General features: G+C 41.7%; 1 protein-coding gene across 1 annotated transcript; it reads left to right on the forward strand.

Annotated features, from left to right (window-relative positions):
• Positions 1-397: 397 nt before the first annotated feature.
• SERTM2 (serine rich and transmembrane domain containing 2) lies at positions 398-11,305 on the forward strand. The gene is made up of 2 exons (XM_050966218.1): positions 398-806; positions 6,657-11,305. Exon 2 carries the CDS (start codon positions 7,244-7,246, stop codon positions 7,523-7,525), a length of 282 nt encoding a protein of 93 aa, XP_050822175.1. The 5' UTR covers positions 398-806; positions 6,657-7,243; the 3' UTR covers positions 7,526-11,305.
• Positions 11,306-19,428: the final 8,123 nt, after the last annotated feature.

A 19,428-nucleotide genomic window follows, 5' to 3' on the forward strand; every position in this document is an offset into this window, starting at 1 on the left:
CCACTGTCGGTAGACGGATACTGGGCTAGATGGACCTTTGGTCTGACCCGGTACGGCCATTCTTATGTTCTTAGATTACTCCTCAAGAAGGCAGAGGAGATTTTTTTTCCAGCAAAAACACCTTTGGGCATTAAATAAAAACTTGTGCACTCTCCAAAGAAACTAAGTTAACCAATCTCTCCTCTACGGTTAAGCCTTACTTCATATCTGGCAGCATGGTCAAATGGCAGGACTGGTTTACAGCCCCTGGGCTCTAAAGGGTTAAAGAAAGGCTTGCACAAACTTTGCTCACAGTGCAGCTTGCAGCCTCCTTGCTCTTGGTCTCTCCTCCCTCTCTCCCTATTGAGGAGAGGGAGCAGCAGTGCTGGAGAGCTACCTTTCCTTCTCCAATCTAACACCTGCCAGCAGCAGCTGAAGGAGGAAACTGTCTGGCTAAGGCTGTTTTCATTCAAACGTCCAGGCACATGAATAGAAGACTCCTCGCACCCTCTCCGTGCTGAATGAAGGAAGAATATCAGCATTTATGCTGTTAAATCAGTCTGTCAGCTGGCATCTCGAGAGCTGGAATAAGAGTCACCCCTGCCTATCACGCAGCAAAACATTTACTTCAAGAGCAGAGAAGGAGAAAGTGCACTTTGCATGCTTGTTCGAAAGAAGATATTCTAGCTCCAGCAGTAAGACAGCAAATATTTCTTCCAAAGACCTAGCTAGTGGGGGGAGATGTTCCTAGACAAATTCTCAGCAAGTCCAAGGTCTGAACCAGATGCTCGAATGATTAGCCCCACCAATCCTGCTTGCTAAGAAAGGTAATTATGCTTTTTAAATTCTCTATTATTTTCCTACATGGTGTCACAGCTGATGTTTAAGCACATTAGTTTATGCTTTGGTGTCAAAACAAAAGTATACCATCTGCCAACGAAAGAAGAGACTCCTACCCCCAAATTCCCACTGGGGAAAATGCAAGAAACGGATTGAAATGGCATTTCACTGCTTTGTTGTGCTTCTTTGGCTTTTTTTTTTTAAGTGTAACTTATAAAGCACAGTTTGCTCTGTACCAGGGTCTTTCTGCTTCTGCCAGCCAGGCAAATGAGGATTGAACTACTATCTTAGGAAAGTCCACGGTGGTGGTTTCAAACTGTGCCTCTTACTGTAATAATTGAACTGTTCAATCCTGTTCTCATCTCTCTGTGGTAGTTTTAGTACTGGATGGAACAGCAAAAACAGCTCACAACAGTTGTCCTGAGTTTCAATGATCCTTTGCTACCTATTAAAACTTAAACTGACAGTGAAAAGAAAGTAAAGGAATGGATGCATCTAACTAAGATAAGAGCATTTATTGCATTTGTCTAGCTATGCATTGGTTTTATCCTAGCCGTACTTACTGCCTTGCAGGGTTTGAACATCTTTATTTCTCTTCCTTTGCTAGATAATCAAGCCATGGGGTGGGTTAGGACTGGGTCATTAAAAACAAACGAAATCCTGAGCGTGTTGAGACCCCTCAGCTCCTATGAGCTCCACTGGGAGGTGAATGAGTTCAGCACCTTGGCTCTCTGTATGTCTGTTATGTATGATGAGGGAAAGTACTCTGATATTAGTTTGTTTTAAGCCTCCATTTCCATTACTGATTTTTTTTTAGTAAACTACATAACTTGTTTGATTTAAATAATTTCTCAAAAATAATTACAAAATTGTTATGATAGAATTATCTGTTTGGAATCAAAGGACCTTATTCACTAATATCAATGGGGAACTGAGGGCATGAGCAGCTCTCAGGATTGGACCATACTTTCCAAGTAGGTCAGAACCTGTTCTGAATTAACAAATATTGATCAACATTTTAGATCTTAGGGGATTTGGATTCTACTTCTGATGCACTGCACTTTAATAAATACTGTTAGTCTGATGATTAATTTGGAGACTCCCAAGGCAGGGCAGGGAAGGTCTTTGCCTACTCAGTTCTGAATCAAACAACCTGCTTTGGAAATTGGCTTTGTGCAGCATCTTTGCACATCAGATTTGCTTACCTGCTGTTACACAACCCAGCCTCCATGGCTAGCTAGCAGGATGAAACGGCTATAGAAAATACCTTGAAATTCTGTTCCTGAGCCTTTTCTGCTAATAACAGAGTTTTTGTAAAACTAAAGCAAGTGTCCAAAGAGATCTGCACATTGAAATACCTGCCAGTCATTTCAAATTCTTATATTTAGCAGTGAAATGCTCTTTGGCTGACCTTGGTAACTGAATCCTTTCTGGAAAAGATATAGGTAATTTCCCTACTTTCAACAGTCCAAATGAAGCTGAAGCCTCCTGATGTTACCTGCAATTCTATATTAATCAGACAAAAAGTAATAAAAATCCATGCTAAATCTCCACTTAATCTCTTACTTTTATTAATTCAAACTCTTGGCTTGGAATTAATTATTGCCCTTGAACTCCTAATGTGCTTAGCATTATACAGTCTAATTTTCAGAAGCAGGTAAAGCTATTAGCCACTCTGGTCCTTAGGGAGAGAAGCAGACTTCAGTTTTCTCTACCAGCTGAGACAGCTGCAGACATGGGGTAAGGACAATGTTCTGTGCTTTACTCATAGCATGTCAGACTACACATTGATTTCACTTCAGCAATGGCGGAGAAATCATATAGTATTAAAGTAGGTGTAATTAAACAAGCTCCCTCCTTATCTTGTGTTTCCTACTAGCTGCAGTGAGTCTGTTCTTTACGGAGAAAATTCATGCTTTACTCAGGCAAAGTGTGGGAATTGTGGGAATGAAATTTACTGCCCCCACCCACTCAGAGCCAAATTCCATGGCTGTAGCACAGCCTCATTCCTTGAGTCCTCTGCTGCAGCCTGTGTGCTGAAATAGCAGTGGCAGCCCCCACTATCACCACCCCAATGTCACTTAGGGTGGTAAGATGCTAGCATCCTTGAGAGTACTGACTCTTGGCCCCACCCCTGCTCTGCATGCTGGCCTATGTGGGGATAGCACTGAGACCCTGTGGCACATAGGGGAGTGGTTCCAGCAAGGGGCTCACATAGTCCAGAGTGCTTCTGCTGGCAGTCTCCACCAATGTGAGCTTTGCCCCATACTTGATAGGAATTCATTTGTACTATCACCTCCCAAAAGTCTCCTCTCTTTCTGTTTTTCATATGAAGGATAAATAGGCACGTCTCAGATTAAGAATGGAGAAGTACTGAGTTTTTTAATAATGTCTGAGCGGTGTTACTAACCACTTTGTTTTAGAGAAAGGCACCCATATTATATTTTACATATATATTTGAGGCAGCCAAAACAATTAGAAATGTGGGCCTCACAAGCCTTTATATAGTATTTTATACATATACAGGTTTATGAAAACATTTCCAAAGTCATCAGTGATTTTGGCTGCCTCAAATTTTGGGTGTTCAATCTGAGACAACATAAAGCAGTCTGATATTCAGGAAGTGCTGAGCACCACCCCTCTGGGAGTCAAGCCCCTTTAGGGCATCATTTTGGACTCTAAAAACCAGGCACCCAATATCACTAGCTACTTTTGAAAATCTAGGCCTTGTTCTTTACATTCTGGTTTTCCAGGAGTGTTGAAGTATTTAAAAAACATGGAATGGGCCAGATTTATCTCTGGTGCAACTGCACTAATTCTAGGGGAATTGCATCAGCAGCAGCTTTGCCCCAGTCTGCCTGGACAGGTTAATAAGTAATAAGAATGGAAGAAACTTCGAAAGAGAAAAAAGCCAGGAATCCAGTAAAATTCACTGACTTTTAAAGGGACTTTGGGTACGTCCAGACTACCCACCAGATCGGTGGGTAGTGATCAATTTATCGGGGATCGATATATCGCATCTTGTCTAGACGCGATATAGCAATCCCCGAACATGCTCGCGTCAACTACAGAACTCCACAAGAGCGAGCGACGGCAGCGGAGTTGACGGAGGAGCCACAGCCGTTGATCCTGCGCCGTGAGGATGGAAGATAAGTCGAAATAAGATATGTCGACTTCAGCTATGGTATTCCCGTAGCTGAAGTTGCATATCTTACATCAACACCCTGCCCTAGTGTAGACCAGGCCTTTGTCTCTTAAGTCTTTTAGGTGCTTTTTGAAAATCCCACCTTTCATTCCTAGTGCCGTTCCTTCACATGGCAGTGCCACAGAAATGCAACTTGCTGGGGATGTTGCATGCTTAGACTCCAGGGATTTGCACTATTCAGCAGTAACCATCACTATGCTGCCTCCATCTGTAATCTGGTCTACTGTGAAGCAGCATTCAATAGACAAAGAGAAATTGCACTGCATAAATATTAAAGTTAACAGTGATCTGAAACATTCTGCCCATTGCAAATAGCCCCAGAACAATCAAACTCCCAGGCGTGCTGCAAAAATGGCTTTATTCCATTTTTTCTTCCCCTGGATCATGGGGCCAATCGGGGCTGGTTTAGGGCCAGTTAGGAGCTGGCCCAGGGCCTGACATGGTCAGAGCATGCTGCTCGGAATTCTGCCCCCTCCTGCCCCTACACTCCAAGGGGTGGAACAGAGCCAGATACCCAACTCAGGAATTACTTCAGGGGAATCCCCACCTGACTGTTTAAGTCAGCAGTACAGCCCTGTTTGACCATTCTATCTTCCAGCAGGATCTGGCCCTCTATTCCTTAGGTTATCTTTTTTCTGTTTTTAAACAGTTTGAAACAAAGGGGGATCCTAGCAAATGCTGGGAGTGGTGTGGAGACAGTGTGTTCAGCTAAGTAATAGTACTGACGGGACCCACAGTGAATTAGAGCAAGCCTTTTTCCCTCCAGAAAAGAATGTGGCATTGACTTGTCAGTAGAACTGGTTAAGAAAGAAAGAACGAAACAACTTTTCCCTCTGAAAATGTATTTATCTCAAAATTAAGATGTTTCACTTTGTTTTGTTTCAATAATGTTGAAATTAGGGCCACCAAGCGATTAAAAAAATTAATCACGATTAATCACACTGTTAAACAATAGAATATCATTTATTTAAATATTTTTGGATTTATTCTACATTTTAAAATATATTGATTTCAAGTACAACACAGAATACAAGGTCATGATAAAGAATGGTGGCCAAAGCATGAAGGGGCATACGAATGTTTAGCCTATCCGGCAGGTAAATACCTTGCAATGCAGGCTACAAAAGTGTCATGCCTGTTCTCACTTTTTGGTGACATTGTAAATAAGAAGAGGGCAGCATTATCTCCTGGAAATGTAAACAAACTTGTTCTTCTTCAGCCAATCACTAAAACAAAGTAGGACTGAGTGGACTTGTAAGCTCTGAAGTTTTACATTGTTTTGTTTTTGAGTCCAGTTATGTAACAAAAAAAAAAATCTACATTTGTAAGTTACACTTTCACGACAAAGATTGTAGTACAGTACTTGTATGAGGTGAATTGAAAAATTCTATTTTATTGTTTTTACAGTGCAAATATTTATAATCAAAACTTTGATTTCAATTACAACACAGAATACAATATATACGAAAATATAGAAAAACATCCAAAATGTTTAATAAATTTAAATTGGTATTCTATTGTTTAACAGTGTGATTAAAACTGCAATTAATGACAATTAATTTTTTGAATCACGATTAATTTTTTTGAGTTAATCACATGTGTTAACTGTGATTAATCGACAGCCCTCGTTGAAATGTTTTCTTTCAGCTTTGTTTCATTTAGACTTTTACATTTTAATATTTAATTGTGCATATTAGATATTTTACATTGTGTTTCAGCATTAACCAAATGTTTTTACCTCATCAAAACAAAACATTTTGAGGTTTCCTAAGAGAAATATTTTTGGAATTTCTGTTGCATGAGAAATTTTTAATTGTTACAATTTGGAATGAGATCAGGTTTTGAAATGTCAGAATTTCCCATGGGATGGAAATCCCTTTTCTGACCAGCTTTGCTTGTGGGAGGTAAGTGGGCATTTGCACACAGGACCCAGCCCACATTGGCAGAGCTTCAGCAATCTTCTTCACAGTGCTCGTAGGACACTCTGTGCCAGCAGTATCCGACTTCTCAAGTTCTAGCTGAGATGAGACATGCAGAGCTTTATGTGAAGGAAGGCAGTGGGGTTCATCTCTTTTCCTCCATTAGTTTTAATGGCCCACATCTGTATAATCAGTGAGTGTTTCCCGAACCCACAAACAGGGCCGGCTCCAGGCACCAGTGTAGAAAGCAGGTGGTTGAGGCGGTCAATTCAAAGGGGTGACACTCCGACTGGTATCAGGGCGGCATGTCCGGGTCTTCGGCAGCGGTTCCCTCATTCCCTCCCTTCCTCTTTGAGCTGCCACCGAAGTGCCGCCGCTAATCTTTTTTTTGGTAAGCAGAAAAGCTGGAGCCGGCCCTGCCCACAAAGCACAGAATACTAGAATAGGACACAAAAGTGAATTATGCAGGGTAACAGTTCCCTTCCTCTAAAGGTTTCAAGAGCCTTTGTGAACACATAATGCTCTTCTGTATTGCCAAATGGCTCCCAGGACCACGTCAGCGAATTCATTTAATACCCCTGGAAATGCAATGCTCTAATAGCAATCAGATCAGATATCAGTTTCATATTATCCTTTATCTGTCAGGTTGGTATGATGAGAGTACAGCACAAACTGGGTTTAATAATTCTTTTTGTTCTCTCTTTCCCTTTTAGAAAGGAAGAGTTTTTAACTGATCCTAATGACAGAATCAGTTCAATGTGGAAAGTGGAAAAGACCCTGTTTTTTTCAAACTCTCCTTCATCTAATCACTGACACCCATAACTCTGGAGAATGGAGATCATCAACCATATTAGCAAGAGATAAAACAAGCTTGCCAGATCACCCAGGTATAAATCATCTGCAACGTGATAGGTTGACAGAAAATTCACTTCCTTTGTTCAAAAACGAAAGCCTGTATAGAGCTAAGCCTGGCAGCAACTCAGATCTGTCAGTTCCAGAAGAGGACTAAAGAGATTTGGGCAAATTAAAACTATGACAGCATAAGAAGTTATAACAACAAAAAACAATCTCTAACAGGGGCATGTAAGAAATGACTTCCAAAGGCTCCTGTACAGCAGTTTGCTTAACCAAGAGGGGTGAACGTCTTACAACCAACACAACTGTGCTTTCTCTACAGAACTCTGGTCAGAATCCACTTTCAGATATGAATTCCCTTTCTGGATTTTCTTCATGAAATGGGAGAAGGAAGGCAACATTTTAACGGTGAATAGAGAAAATGGACAAAACCTGAGAGCCAGCGATGACCGAGATTTATTTTAAATACCGTGGAAATCTTACTGGCCGTGTCCACTTGCCAACCCTGTCAACAGAAGTAAACACAACAGCAGATAAATATGCCAACCTGTACATGTATGTTGGCTTGTTCCTAACGCTCCTGGCCATCCTTCTCATACTACTCTTCACCATGCTCTTACGCTTGAAGCACGTGATCTCCCCAATCACCACCTCTCCAGAAAGCACAGAAAATGTTCAACAGTTTACAGATGTAGAAATGCACAGCAGGATTCCTAGCATTCAATGAGACGGAAGCAAAAGGAAGAGGAAGGAGTTGCATGGTTCACAAAGCACCTTTTGTTTGGCCTTTGTGGGAAGGAGAACCCCCACCTGTCCACTTTGCTCTGCAGTGTACTGCACCTGTATCAAACAAACATTTTCAGCATCTAGGGCAGATGACTCATTTGTGAATTGACAGTCATAAGATATCCAGTAGGCTTAGGACACTCCTACCCCCGAAGACTTCAAGCAACGTGTGTTGAGAAGTGTGGTTTCTAGGAGAATATAGAGCACATGTCCTAAATAAAATCTAGACCACAGAAGCCTCGTTGCTCTCAGGAGAGACTCAGCTCCTCCTGAAAAGGCTTAATGCAAATGATAAAAGCTACTATAATGACATCCAAAAACCCAAAAACTTACAAGAATATATTCTGAAAGATGTATTTGCTGAGTTATCTTCCCCTCTCTTGCTAGAGGAGATTCCTTGCCTGATAGGAGACTTGAACTCAAAGTTAATTTGTGGCGCAGGCTCAAAGAGCCCACAGGGCACATATGAAAAATGAATAGTGGTGTGAAAATCCCCAGACATCCATCCCATTCAAGAAGGAAAATCTTAAATGGTGTTTTTTTCCCACTTGGAATAGCACATTTGCAAAATGCAATTTTGGAAATAGACAAGTGTTCCTGCTATAAGGCCAATGTGCATCATATACTGGGGCTACTATTTCTAGACATTAAGAATCAAACAAACAGTGAATAGTGCATTCCAATTATCAGAAGGAGGCAGTTCATTCAGAATGAAAGAAAATGAAAGGTAAAGGTATTTGCATGAAACAAAGGGCGTGAGTCATATTCAGAAGAGACACTGCCTCTGGGTCCCTGCCCTTCCTTTGCAGAAATTGCATTCCCTAAAACTAGGTTCATTTCTTTTAGCTTTCGCAACGTTACTCAGTAATTAAAATACTATTTAATGTTACTGAATTAAGTGGACATTGCTAACAGTGATAAGGTGGTCCTGAATTTGGACCTGTCTCTCATCTCCATGTAGTTTTCCCGCAGAAACATGCCAAAACTCCCAATACTTTTCTTGCAAGGATACGGGGACAGGGGAGAAGGGGAAGGGAAGAGAATGCCAAGACCTGGCACTGCAATAATAAATCAGCATGCACAGCTCTGTACTCTGGAGCTCTCCTAAATGACCAACTAGTGTGCTGACAAAATTAAAGGAAAATATGAGCACAGAAATAGGAGAGCAAGATTCGAACTGATCAACTGGAACAGTAAGAAAAAAATATCTAAAATTATGTAACAATATGCTGGGAACGTCCTTCTAACATCTCTCTATATAAACATATAATACTCATGTAAAAAAATAAAGACTTTCTTCACATGGGTCAGAAAGATGGCAATCAAATATAGCATCTCACTTCTGTTGGGCCACTATCTCTTGTAACAACACTTTTTAGACAGGGATAATTTTAAACTCATGATGTACTGGGCAGGGGCTTCCCCGTGGATTTTAACTAGCACATCTTACCTCCTCTGCTCCTATCTAAATCTAGCCTTGTGATAAAGCTCCCTTGTGCTTTCCACTTTATATACAATTATTTGCCAACTCTCCTCTCTCCAAGGGCCTGGAAAGTGAAAACTCCCCACACACAAACAGTGCTAAAATTAGCAATGGCACTGACTCTACAGACCTGTAACAACAATAAGAATTTGTTCTTCCAATGCTTCAGGAATTGTGGTTTCTTTATCCTTGTAGGTTGTTCGGTGGGTTGTTTTTGACTAGGAGTCTGGCTTCTTTATCTCTCTATGGGGAAGAACAAGATGCTAAAACCACACTGGTCATGAATGGTCCACAGCAAGGATTAGCATTATTGTCACTGCTGTTTTGACTGGAAGACTGTTCAAAGACTCTTTCTCCATATAGAATAGCACCTTTTGTACTCAATGTACTCCATGAGATGTAGGCTCAACATGGAAAATGATTAATGCAGTAATTATGTAAGCAAACACAACATCCAATATATTTCAGCAATATCTCCCACACAGCCTTCGACATTAGACTGTATTTGCCTGGAAGATAAATGTAGGCCCAGTCACAGGTTATCCTGTACTCTTGTGCCATGGGATCATCACTTGAGCATCTACTAGACCAGTGGTTTTCAAACTTTTTTTCTGGCGATGTGGTTGAAGAAAATTGTTGATGCCAGTGAGTGGTTCAGGATGTGGGAGAGGACTCTGGGCTGGGGCAGGGGGTTGGGAGGAGAGCTTCAGGGCTCTGGGCTGGGGCCAGAGATGAGGGGTCTGGGGTGCAGGAAGGGGCTCTGGGTTGCAGGGAGCCTTAGGGCTGGGGCAGGGGCTTAGGGTGTGAGCTTACCTCCAGTGGCTCCTGGTCAGTGGCACAGCCGGAATGCAGAGGCAGGCTTCCTGCCTGTCCTGGCACCACAGACCTCGCTGTGCCCTAGAAGCAGCTAGCAGGTCCAGCTCCCTAGGTGAAGTGTGAAAAATCAGGATGGGGTGGGGGGTAATAGAGCCTATATAAGAAAAAGACCCAAAAATCAGGACTGTCCCTATAAAAATCGGGACATCTGATCACCCTAGTGGAGGTGCACAAGCAGCTCCGTGTGCCTCTCGTGCACAGCCAATGGACCCCCCAAGCTCCCATTGGCCATCTGGTGCTCAGAGCAGGGGCAGTGTGCAGAGTCCCATGGCCCCCCTACCTACGAGCCGGACCTGCTGCTGGCCACTTCCGGGGAGCAGCGCAGTGTCAGAACACGTAGGGACTACTAATTTTTACTGGCCGGCCGACAGGGTCCCTGGGTGCTGAGCAATGAGACCCAGTGCCTTGCATTCTGCGACCCAGTACTGGGTCATGACCTGAACTTTGAAAACCACTGTACTAGACAGGACCTTGGCTTAACAGTTCATCTGAGGGATGGTACTTCTAAGAGTGCAGCACTCTCCCTGTTGTGATGCTCTATCAACACTGCTTAGGAGTCCAGATTCTACTTGTTCTAGGATTGAAACCTAAATCCTGCTAAGACAGATTGCTACTAACTGAGCCATGCTGTCATGTATGTTAAGGATATAAAAATAGGTTTACTTGATACAGTTTCATTCGTTCAGCAGCAAAAGCACAGAATACTGGCTAAAGTATGTATTTACTCCAATGCAATCTTAAGTCCCACTGCCATCTTTTTCAGGACCCTTTAAAAGTGTACAAGAGCTGACCATTCCTTAACACATGTGGCAATGAAGAGTCTCTAAGAAATAATAATCTTCTATCACAACCACCCAGAGAAGAAAAAGTTTTGCTCCCAAAAAACAGAGAGCTGCAGATATACCTATTTAATGAAGATACTTTAATAAAAAGAAAAATGACACACAAATTAATTTGGGCCCAATCCTAATAGCTATTAATTCAGTGGCAGACTGAGGCCCTTAATTTTCTGTTAAAATATGTTAACTCATAAAAGTACTCATTCAAATATTGATTTAATAAATATATTGTAAATGAAAGGTTGATCCATTTATATTTAATCATATATTATATTTGGGTAGATAATATATTTCTATACAATACTGCCCAGGAAAGGCAGCCAGAGCTACCAACATATAGCACCATTTTTTCCTTCCGATGTTGTGTGTCTCCATTTCAGACAGCAAGCAGCTGTTCAGCTCAGTATGCCCTGGTATGCTCCCTCAATAGGCTATTTACACAAGACCTATATATATTTTTGTTAGAAAACACATATTCACACTGTATGCGCTGCTTGTCTTTTTCAAGGCTAGCAAATTTTAAAGTCTGCATTTCTCAAAGAAACAAATAAAATACATGTCCTCCATTTGTAGTCTTTTTGTTACTATTTGTAATTTTCAGGAGCCTGGGCCTTCTCGGGAAAGGGATTGCTGGCTGGAATTTGCCTTTGTGGGTCTATTCGAGATGGCTAGATTCCGTGGGCTTTGGTATTGGTTTGGTTATGTTGAATGACAACTGCAATCGACATGCATCCGACGAAGTGGGTATTCACCCACAAAAGCTCATGCTCCAATACGTTGGTTGTCAATAAGGTGCCACAGGACTTTTTGTGACTGCAATTTAAGCACTGAGTTGCTGGATCTGTAATGTTGTGGTCTCATTTTATCACCTTTTCCCTCCACAGGCTTTGTTTGTTTGCTTCCCACTTGTCCATCTGCTAAAAATTATTTTTATAAAACCTTAGAGAAATACTATAAATCAATTCTGAATCAGCTGGCTGCTTTATACTATCACCATAATGTGCACAGGGCCAGCAGCTCATAGTAGGGCTCACATGGAGGAGTCATATACTCCTCCAGTGATCCCACTGATTTCAACTGAATCATTAGGACTGCTGGAGAACCACAGAAGTAAGGTACTACTAGATGAGATTAAATGTAAGGCCGGCTGTGCACCCATGCAGGAGAATAAGGGAATGTAAGGAGCCCCCATAATCTGTGTGGGCTACTTGCATTGCCAGAGCCTTTGCAGATCATTTCCACCCTAGAGCAAAGGATCAGGCTTGACTGACTGAGTCCGAATTTGGTTCCGAACCTTCTCCTGGTAGAGGGCAACTACACATTGCTCCTTCCTTAGGCTGGATTGTAAAGTTACAGTCCAGCCCTGTTCGATTCTGATAACCTTACTGAAACTCACAATCATCAGGAAACAGAAGCCATCACAACTGCCTTTAATAGTCCTCAAAAATTCTCCCATCATATTTAGCCTAAAGGTTGCCAAGAATCCTTCCCCCACCCCGCACACAAATTGGACATAACTGGACATCTACGTTTTTATGGGATTTATTCTTCTCTCATCCCATATGTATAACTCCTATCAACATTACTGATAACACTGCATTAATAGGTTCAAGAGTAGCAGCCGTGTTAGTCTGTATCCGCAAAAAGAACAAGAGTACTTGTGGCACCTTAAAGACTAACATTTATTTCAGCATGTGCTTTCGTGAGCTACAGCTCACTTCTTCAGATGTACAGAATGGAACACGCAGACAGGAGATATTTATACATACAGAGAACATGAAAAGATGGAAGTATGCATACCAACAGGAATGCATACTTCCATCTTTTCATGTTCTCTGTATGTATGGATTCATAGTTTCATAGACTCTAGGACTGGAAGGGACCTCGAGAGGTCATCGAGTCCAGTTCCTTGCCCTCATGGCAGGACTAAATACTGTCTAGACCATCCCTGAGAGACATTTATCTAACCTATTCTTAAATATCTCCAGAGATGGAGATTCCACAACCTCCCTAGGCAATTTATTCCAGTGTTTAACTACCCTGACAGTTAGGAACTTTTTCCTAATGTCCAACCTAAATCTCCCTTGCTGCAGTTTAAGCCCATTGCTCCTTGTTCTATCATTAGAGACAACGGTGAACAAGTTTTCTCCCTCCTCCTGATGACACCCTTTTAGATACCTGAAAACTGCTATCATGTCCCCTCTCAGTCTTCTCTTTTCCAAACTAAATAAACCCAATTCTTTCAGCCTTCCTTCATAGGTCATGTTCTCAAGACCTTTAATCATTCTTGTTGCTCTTCTCTGGACCCTTTCCAATTTCTCCACATCTTTCTTGAAATGCGGTGCCCAGAACTGGACACAATACTCCAGTTGAGGCCTAACCAGCGCAGAGTAGAGCGGAAGAATGACTTCTCGTGTCTTGTTTACAACACATCTGTTAATGCATCCCAGAATCACGTTTGCTTTTTTTGCAACAGTATCACACTGTTGACTCATATTTAGCTTGTGGTTCACTATGACCCCTAGATCTCTTTCTGCCATACTCCTTCCTAGACAGTCTCTTCCCATTCTGTATGTGTGAAACTGATTGTTCCTTCCTAAGTGGAGCACTTTGCATTTATCTTTATTGAACTTCATCCGGTTTACCTCAGACCATTTCTCCAATTTGTCCAGATCATTTTGAATTTGGACCCTGTCCTCCAAAGCAGTTGCAATCCCTCCCAGTTTGGTATCGTCTGCAAACTTAATAAGCGTACTTTCTATGCCAACATCTAAGTTGTTGATGAAGATATTGAACAGAGCCGGTCCCAAAACAGACCCCTGCGGAACCTCACTTGTTATACCTTTCCAGCAGGATTGGGAGCCATTAATAACTACTCTCTGAGTACGGTTATCCAGCCAGTTATGCACCTACCTTATAGTAACCCCATCTAAATTGTATTTGCCTAGTTTATCGATAAGGATATCATGCGAGACCCTATCAAATGCCTTACTAAATCTAGGTATACCACATCCACCGCTTCTCCCTTATCCACAAGACTTGTTATCCTATCAAAGAAAGCTATCAGATTGGTTTGACATGATTTTTTCTTTACAAATCCATGCTGGCTATTCCCTATCACCTTACCACCTTCCAAGTGTTTGCAGATGATTTCTTTAATTACTTGCTCCATTATCTTCCCTGGCACAGAAGTTAAATTAACTGGTCTGTAGTTTCCTGGGTTGTTTTTATTTCCCTTTTTATAGATGGGCACTATATTTGCCCTTTTCCAGTCTTCTGGAATCTCTCCCGTCTCCCATGACTTTCCAAAGGTAATAGCTAGAGGCTCAGATACCTCCTCTATTAACTCCTTGAGTATTCTAGGATGCATTTAATCAGGCCTTGGTGACTTGCAGGCATCTAACCTTTCTAAGTGATTTTTAAGTTGCTCTTTTTTTATTTTATCTTCTAAACCTACCCCCTTCCCATTAGCATTCACTATGTTAGACATTCCTTCAGACTTCTCAGTGAAGACCGAAACAAAGAAGTAATTAAGCACCTCTGCCATTTCCAAGTTTCCTGTTACTGTTTCTCCCTCCTCTCTGAGCAGTGGGCCTACCTTGTCCTTGGTCTTCCTCTTGCTTCTAATGTATTGATAAAAAGTCTTCGTTTCCCTTTATTCCCATAGCTAGTTTGAGCTCATTTTGTGCCTTTGCCTTTCTAATCTTGCCCCTGCATTCCTGTGTTGTTTGCCTATATTCATTCTTCATAATCTGACCTAGTTTCCATTTATTATATGACTCCTTTTTATTTTGTAGGTCATGCAAGATCTTGTGGTTAAGCCAAGGTGGTCTTTTGCCACATTTTCTATCTTTCCTAACCATCGGAATAGCTTGCTTTTGGGCCCTTAATAGTGTCCCTTTGAAAAACTGCCAACTCTCCTCAGTTGTTTTTCCCCTCAGTCTTGATTCCCATGCGACCTTACCTATCAGCTCTCTCAGCTTACCAAAATCCACCTTCCTGAAATCCATTGTCTCTATTTTGCTGTACTCCCTTCTACCCTTCCTTAGAATTGCAATCTCTATGATTTCATGATCACTTTCACCCATGATCACTTTCACTATCTCCTGTCTGTGTGTTCCATTCTGTGCATCTGAAGAAGTGAGCTGTAGCTCACGAAAGCTCATGCTGAAATAAATTTATTAGTCTCTAAGGTGCCACAAGTACTCTTGTTCTTACTGCATTAATAAACCCTTGAGTGGGGAATAGGGCAGGAACGGTTTTCAGTATATGCTTTTAAACAAACAGACATCTTCCCATCATCACAGGGCTCCAGAGGTGAATTTAACTTTGCAACAGCAAAGTTCAGCAAAGGGTAACCATCAGACTCCAGGAAAGGAAAGCTTTCTTTTTTAGATGGGAGAAGGCCAAAAACACGCTCTTCCCAACTCTGGTTGAGAAAAGCAAATGGTATGAAATTTCCCATTAGCTTAGTTGCCTTAATCAAGGATGAAGACTTTGCTTTGCACTTGGGTCTTGTGTTCATGAGGAAAAAGGGAGTGTTCTTTCCTGGTGTTAGCTAACATATGGTAAAATCTGAGATCATCCACCCTGAAGGCTGGCTCTCATCATGACAAACATAACTGTAAATTCTAATATAGACAGAACACACATGCTTGTTCATAATCATGTTTAATCCGGTGTCCTGCAAAAAATGTGTATCTGTCTACAGTCATGTTTCACCACAAAATGAATGTATGTTAAAACGGCAAAAAATTCAAATACAAACATACCTTCAGGGCTAAAAATTCTGATTCACAATCTGTCCAACCACCTTCTATTAACTTTCATGGTGGGGATCTCTGATGGGAAAAAATCCGCAAGTGATGGTGGCTGCTTGATACTTTTAACATACTTGGAAAGGATTGTAAAAATGACACATAAAAAGCATTCAAGTGTATTCTTATACATATTGATAAATACACAAGAGATGCTGAGAAAGGATTTAGGACTTCTTCCTCTATAGGAATCAAGCAAAGCTAGGGGATCTCCGATATCAGTTTTCAGCTGCTATCTATCTAACTGTGAAGATCTGGGTATGAACTTAATATTTTACAGCAGCATTCATTCACGACACAAACATTACACATGCACTGGTGCTGTTTCACAGTCGTGGCTTTAAAGCATTGAGCATAAAGTTTAGACTCTATGAGGGGCTGTGTGTCCTTCATCAACCTCAGATCTGTAGAGACAATGAAGGTCCAAAAGGGATATGAGAAGTTTACAGATATTAAAGTTCACCTGGGTGCTTTTAAAAAAAAATTACCATTTGCCTAGGCTTCAAAATGAACAAGCAAAGAGCGGGATGAAAAGTTAACTCATAGTTTACTAGGTTCTCCTCCCCTCTCCCTGGATTGCTTTATATGCAGATTTCCCCTAGTCCTTTCACAACAAAGGAAGATTAAGTCCATCTTCCAAGGCAGTTAACGTTCTGCATGAACAATAAGATTAAACTTGTTTTTGGCAGAGTGATTTTTATGGAAGGTGTTCTGGCATTTTCTTAGATGTAGGCAGGAGAACTCATTCATTATAGATTATATTTAGCTAATAGCGGAGGTGGGTCAGTGACAATCAGGAAGGCATCTGTTCAATTCAGACACAATTTATAAATAATACCTATATGGACATCAATGTGAATTTAGTTTTTATGTAAATTTATAACTGGAGAGGGGGAAAAAGATTAATCACGTGGTACTAGCCATCACATGGATAAGACGTCAGGAATGGTCTTTGTTACTTTCTCCAATGATTTTATTGTTTGCAAGCTATAAGTATCTTTCACTTATTCTAGGGTGGTCACTTTAAAATTATTTCTCCAATAAAGTCCAGAATGACTTTTTACTCCTAGCAGCCAACTAGCTGACACTCACTCTCATGGTTTTACAGACACAGGGATCTATCCACAGGACCCATTTAATGCTTTGGTGTTATTGGACTTAAGTAATATAACAGTTTTTAATAGACTACAAACTTAACAAGACTAACAGTCAGATTTTTAGATTGCAAACTATTAATGGAAAATAAATAACTAGGACATAACCTGGTTTCAATTTCAGGCCTCATTTTCTCAGTGTCTGCCCTAGCAACTGCAAGCACTAGAGAGGCAGTGAACCCAACCCAGGGAAATGTAGAGTGTCCCTCTGACTAACCTAGAGAGAGGCACTGATGGCCCCTACAGGAAGCCCAATCCATTTCTAAACCAGAGGAAGGTGACAATTAACTTCAGAGATCAAGTAGAATAAGGACTCATGGCTAGAATAAGGACTCATGAGAAATAAACGTTATATGAATGTCATAATTCCAGTCATTCTTTCGGTCAATTTTCTGCATCAGCAAGTCAAACCCACCCAGGCATACAGCCTCTGTTCTCTCTCTGCTCTGCACGCAGGCTCAAAGTCTGTGGAGCACTAATGTGGCCACATGTGGTTCGAGAAAGGTTACCTCCCTCACAGCCATGTTAGGCCCTACGCATTTGATCCAAATCATTGGCTCATTCACTGTAACATATTTTAGACTTGGCATTTGAATGAAAAAATGATACCTGAAGTCCTTGAACTAACTCAAGTCTCATCTTGAGTCCCTCTTCACTGCAGAGTTAACCTGGGCTCTTATTCAGGTGTTGCCCCTCATTCCCCTGCCCCCAAACACACATAGAACCACATCCAGGATTTTGGTGATGCTTTAAACCCAAGCTGGCTGGCTTGTCTGTGGCCATAGGCTAAAGCCTAAGGGTCACCACACGTACTTGGCAGCAAGAACACAGGTTAGATTACTTGAGAGCCAAAAGTCCTCCAATGCCTTCCCACAATTCCCCCTGGGTGCCCAGAGAGACAGGCAAGTTCTTCCACAATTCACTGGGAAAGAATCATAGGGCTGCTTAACTTACTGCAGCACTAAGAACCATGAGATATGCCCCCAGAAGTCTTAGCAAGACACGTGAGTGGAGCACCAGTGAGGACACAGTAACTGTAGTGCCACTTTGCAGTGTGGCTGCTTAGACCCAGGCGAGGCAAACATGGGTGCCAATCAAGCAAATAAGACACACCTATAGTTAAGACATACTATAGTTTCTAATCCCTTAGCACAGTGGTCCCCAATGCGGTGCCCGCCGGGTCATTAATGTGCACCCGCCTAGTGCCCAGCAGGGGAGAGAAGCCATGGCCCCATGCCTGACGAGGACAGAGAACTCAGGCTACGGGGGCAGTGTTCTCTGTTCCCGGCAGGTACAGGGCCCGCCTAGTTCTCAGCAGGGTAGAGAAGCTGCGGCCCAGTGCCTGCCGGGGACAGAGAACTCGAGGGCTGCAGGCAGTGGGTGTTCTCGGTCCCAGGCTGGTGTAAGGCCCACCTAGTGCCCAGCAGGGGAGAGAAGCCAGGGCCCCACATCTGCTGAGGACAGAGTACTCCGGGGCAGCGGGCGCCAGTATTCTCTGTCCTCGTGACTCCTCTCTTGATTCATATATTATGTTATATTAATTATGATGTTTTTCATATTATTTAATGTACAAATACAAAATAAGCCTTGAAAAAAATTGTTGGCGCCCACCACACTCTTCTGAAAACATGAATGTGCTACTGGCCACAAAAAGGTTTGGGACCACTGCCTTAGCAACTTTAATTCAAAGTAATTCAAGTTGATTGCAAAACAAAACGAAAAACAAAACAATGTTCTGTCAACATACCTCTGGTCTGTCTGATGTTGAAGCACATTTAAAAGCACAGAAGGCTCCCATTTGGGTCATTGATGGATTGCTGCTGTACAGAGACTGGCAGCCAGGGGAATTCCCCCGCCACCCCAACAGGCAAAAAGAATGAAACTAGCGTGAGTTTCACAGTTGCTCACAGATTTTTTTCACCCTATTGCAGCTTTGAAAAGTTCTGAGCAGCCCTAGATGCACTGAACCTGCTAGTCTGTGAACTCATGAAGACAACACATCATTGGGTTTCACTTGGCTCATGTTGGAAAGGTTATTTCCACAACCATGCAAAAGAAAATAACCTTTGTTTTTGCTGTTGCTGCTAAATACATAGACATGAAAAGGAAGAAAATGAGAGTTCTAAACATGCCTTGTTTTCATTGATGTACTATTGTAGCATGTACGTAATTTCAAAGCTCTTTGCAGTTCTACAATAGAACTGCAAACACTAAAATGACAGCTGGCAGATAAGCACAGCAGAGACAGACTCTCCACACACAGATTTGCAACTAGAAGAGCCATAATCGGAGAAAGAGGCTGGCCAGGATCAGAATGCCAAGACTGCTTTGCCTTTGTTTCACTTCTGCTGGTAACTCCATGAAGTTACAGCCTGATTCAACATTTCCCCACCTTACTACCTGCCTCTGGACCCAGAATGAAGTTATTTGCAGCAAAACAATCAGAAAACCGTGTGTATGTAGCGTACTGGCTAAGTGTGTGGTTACTATGTCAAGGCAATTGTTAAAAATAAATAAATAAATAAAAATTGCAAGGTGGGATTTTTGGTGACTTTTGTCTGGGTTAGAGTTCATGAACCAACCCCAAAATATAAACCCATTTCTGAAAATTCAGTTTTCATTGAAAATTTTGAAAAAAAAAATAGATTCATTCTTGTGGTGTTTGAAAAGTCTTT

The sequence above is a fragment of the Gopherus flavomarginatus genome, chromosome 8 (genome assembly GCF_025201925.1).
Source record: "Gopherus flavomarginatus isolate rGopFla2 chromosome 8, rGopFla2.mat.asm, whole genome shotgun sequence".
In the NCBI taxonomy this organism is placed as follows: domain Eukaryota; kingdom Metazoa; phylum Chordata; order Testudines; family Testudinidae; genus Gopherus; species Gopherus flavomarginatus.

Bases quoted from the DNA above. Each gene is read 5' to 3' on its own strand.
- SERTM2 (XM_050966218.1), top strand. From the start codon at position 7,244: ATGACCGAGATTTATTTTAAATACCGTGGAAATCTTACTGGCCGTGTC.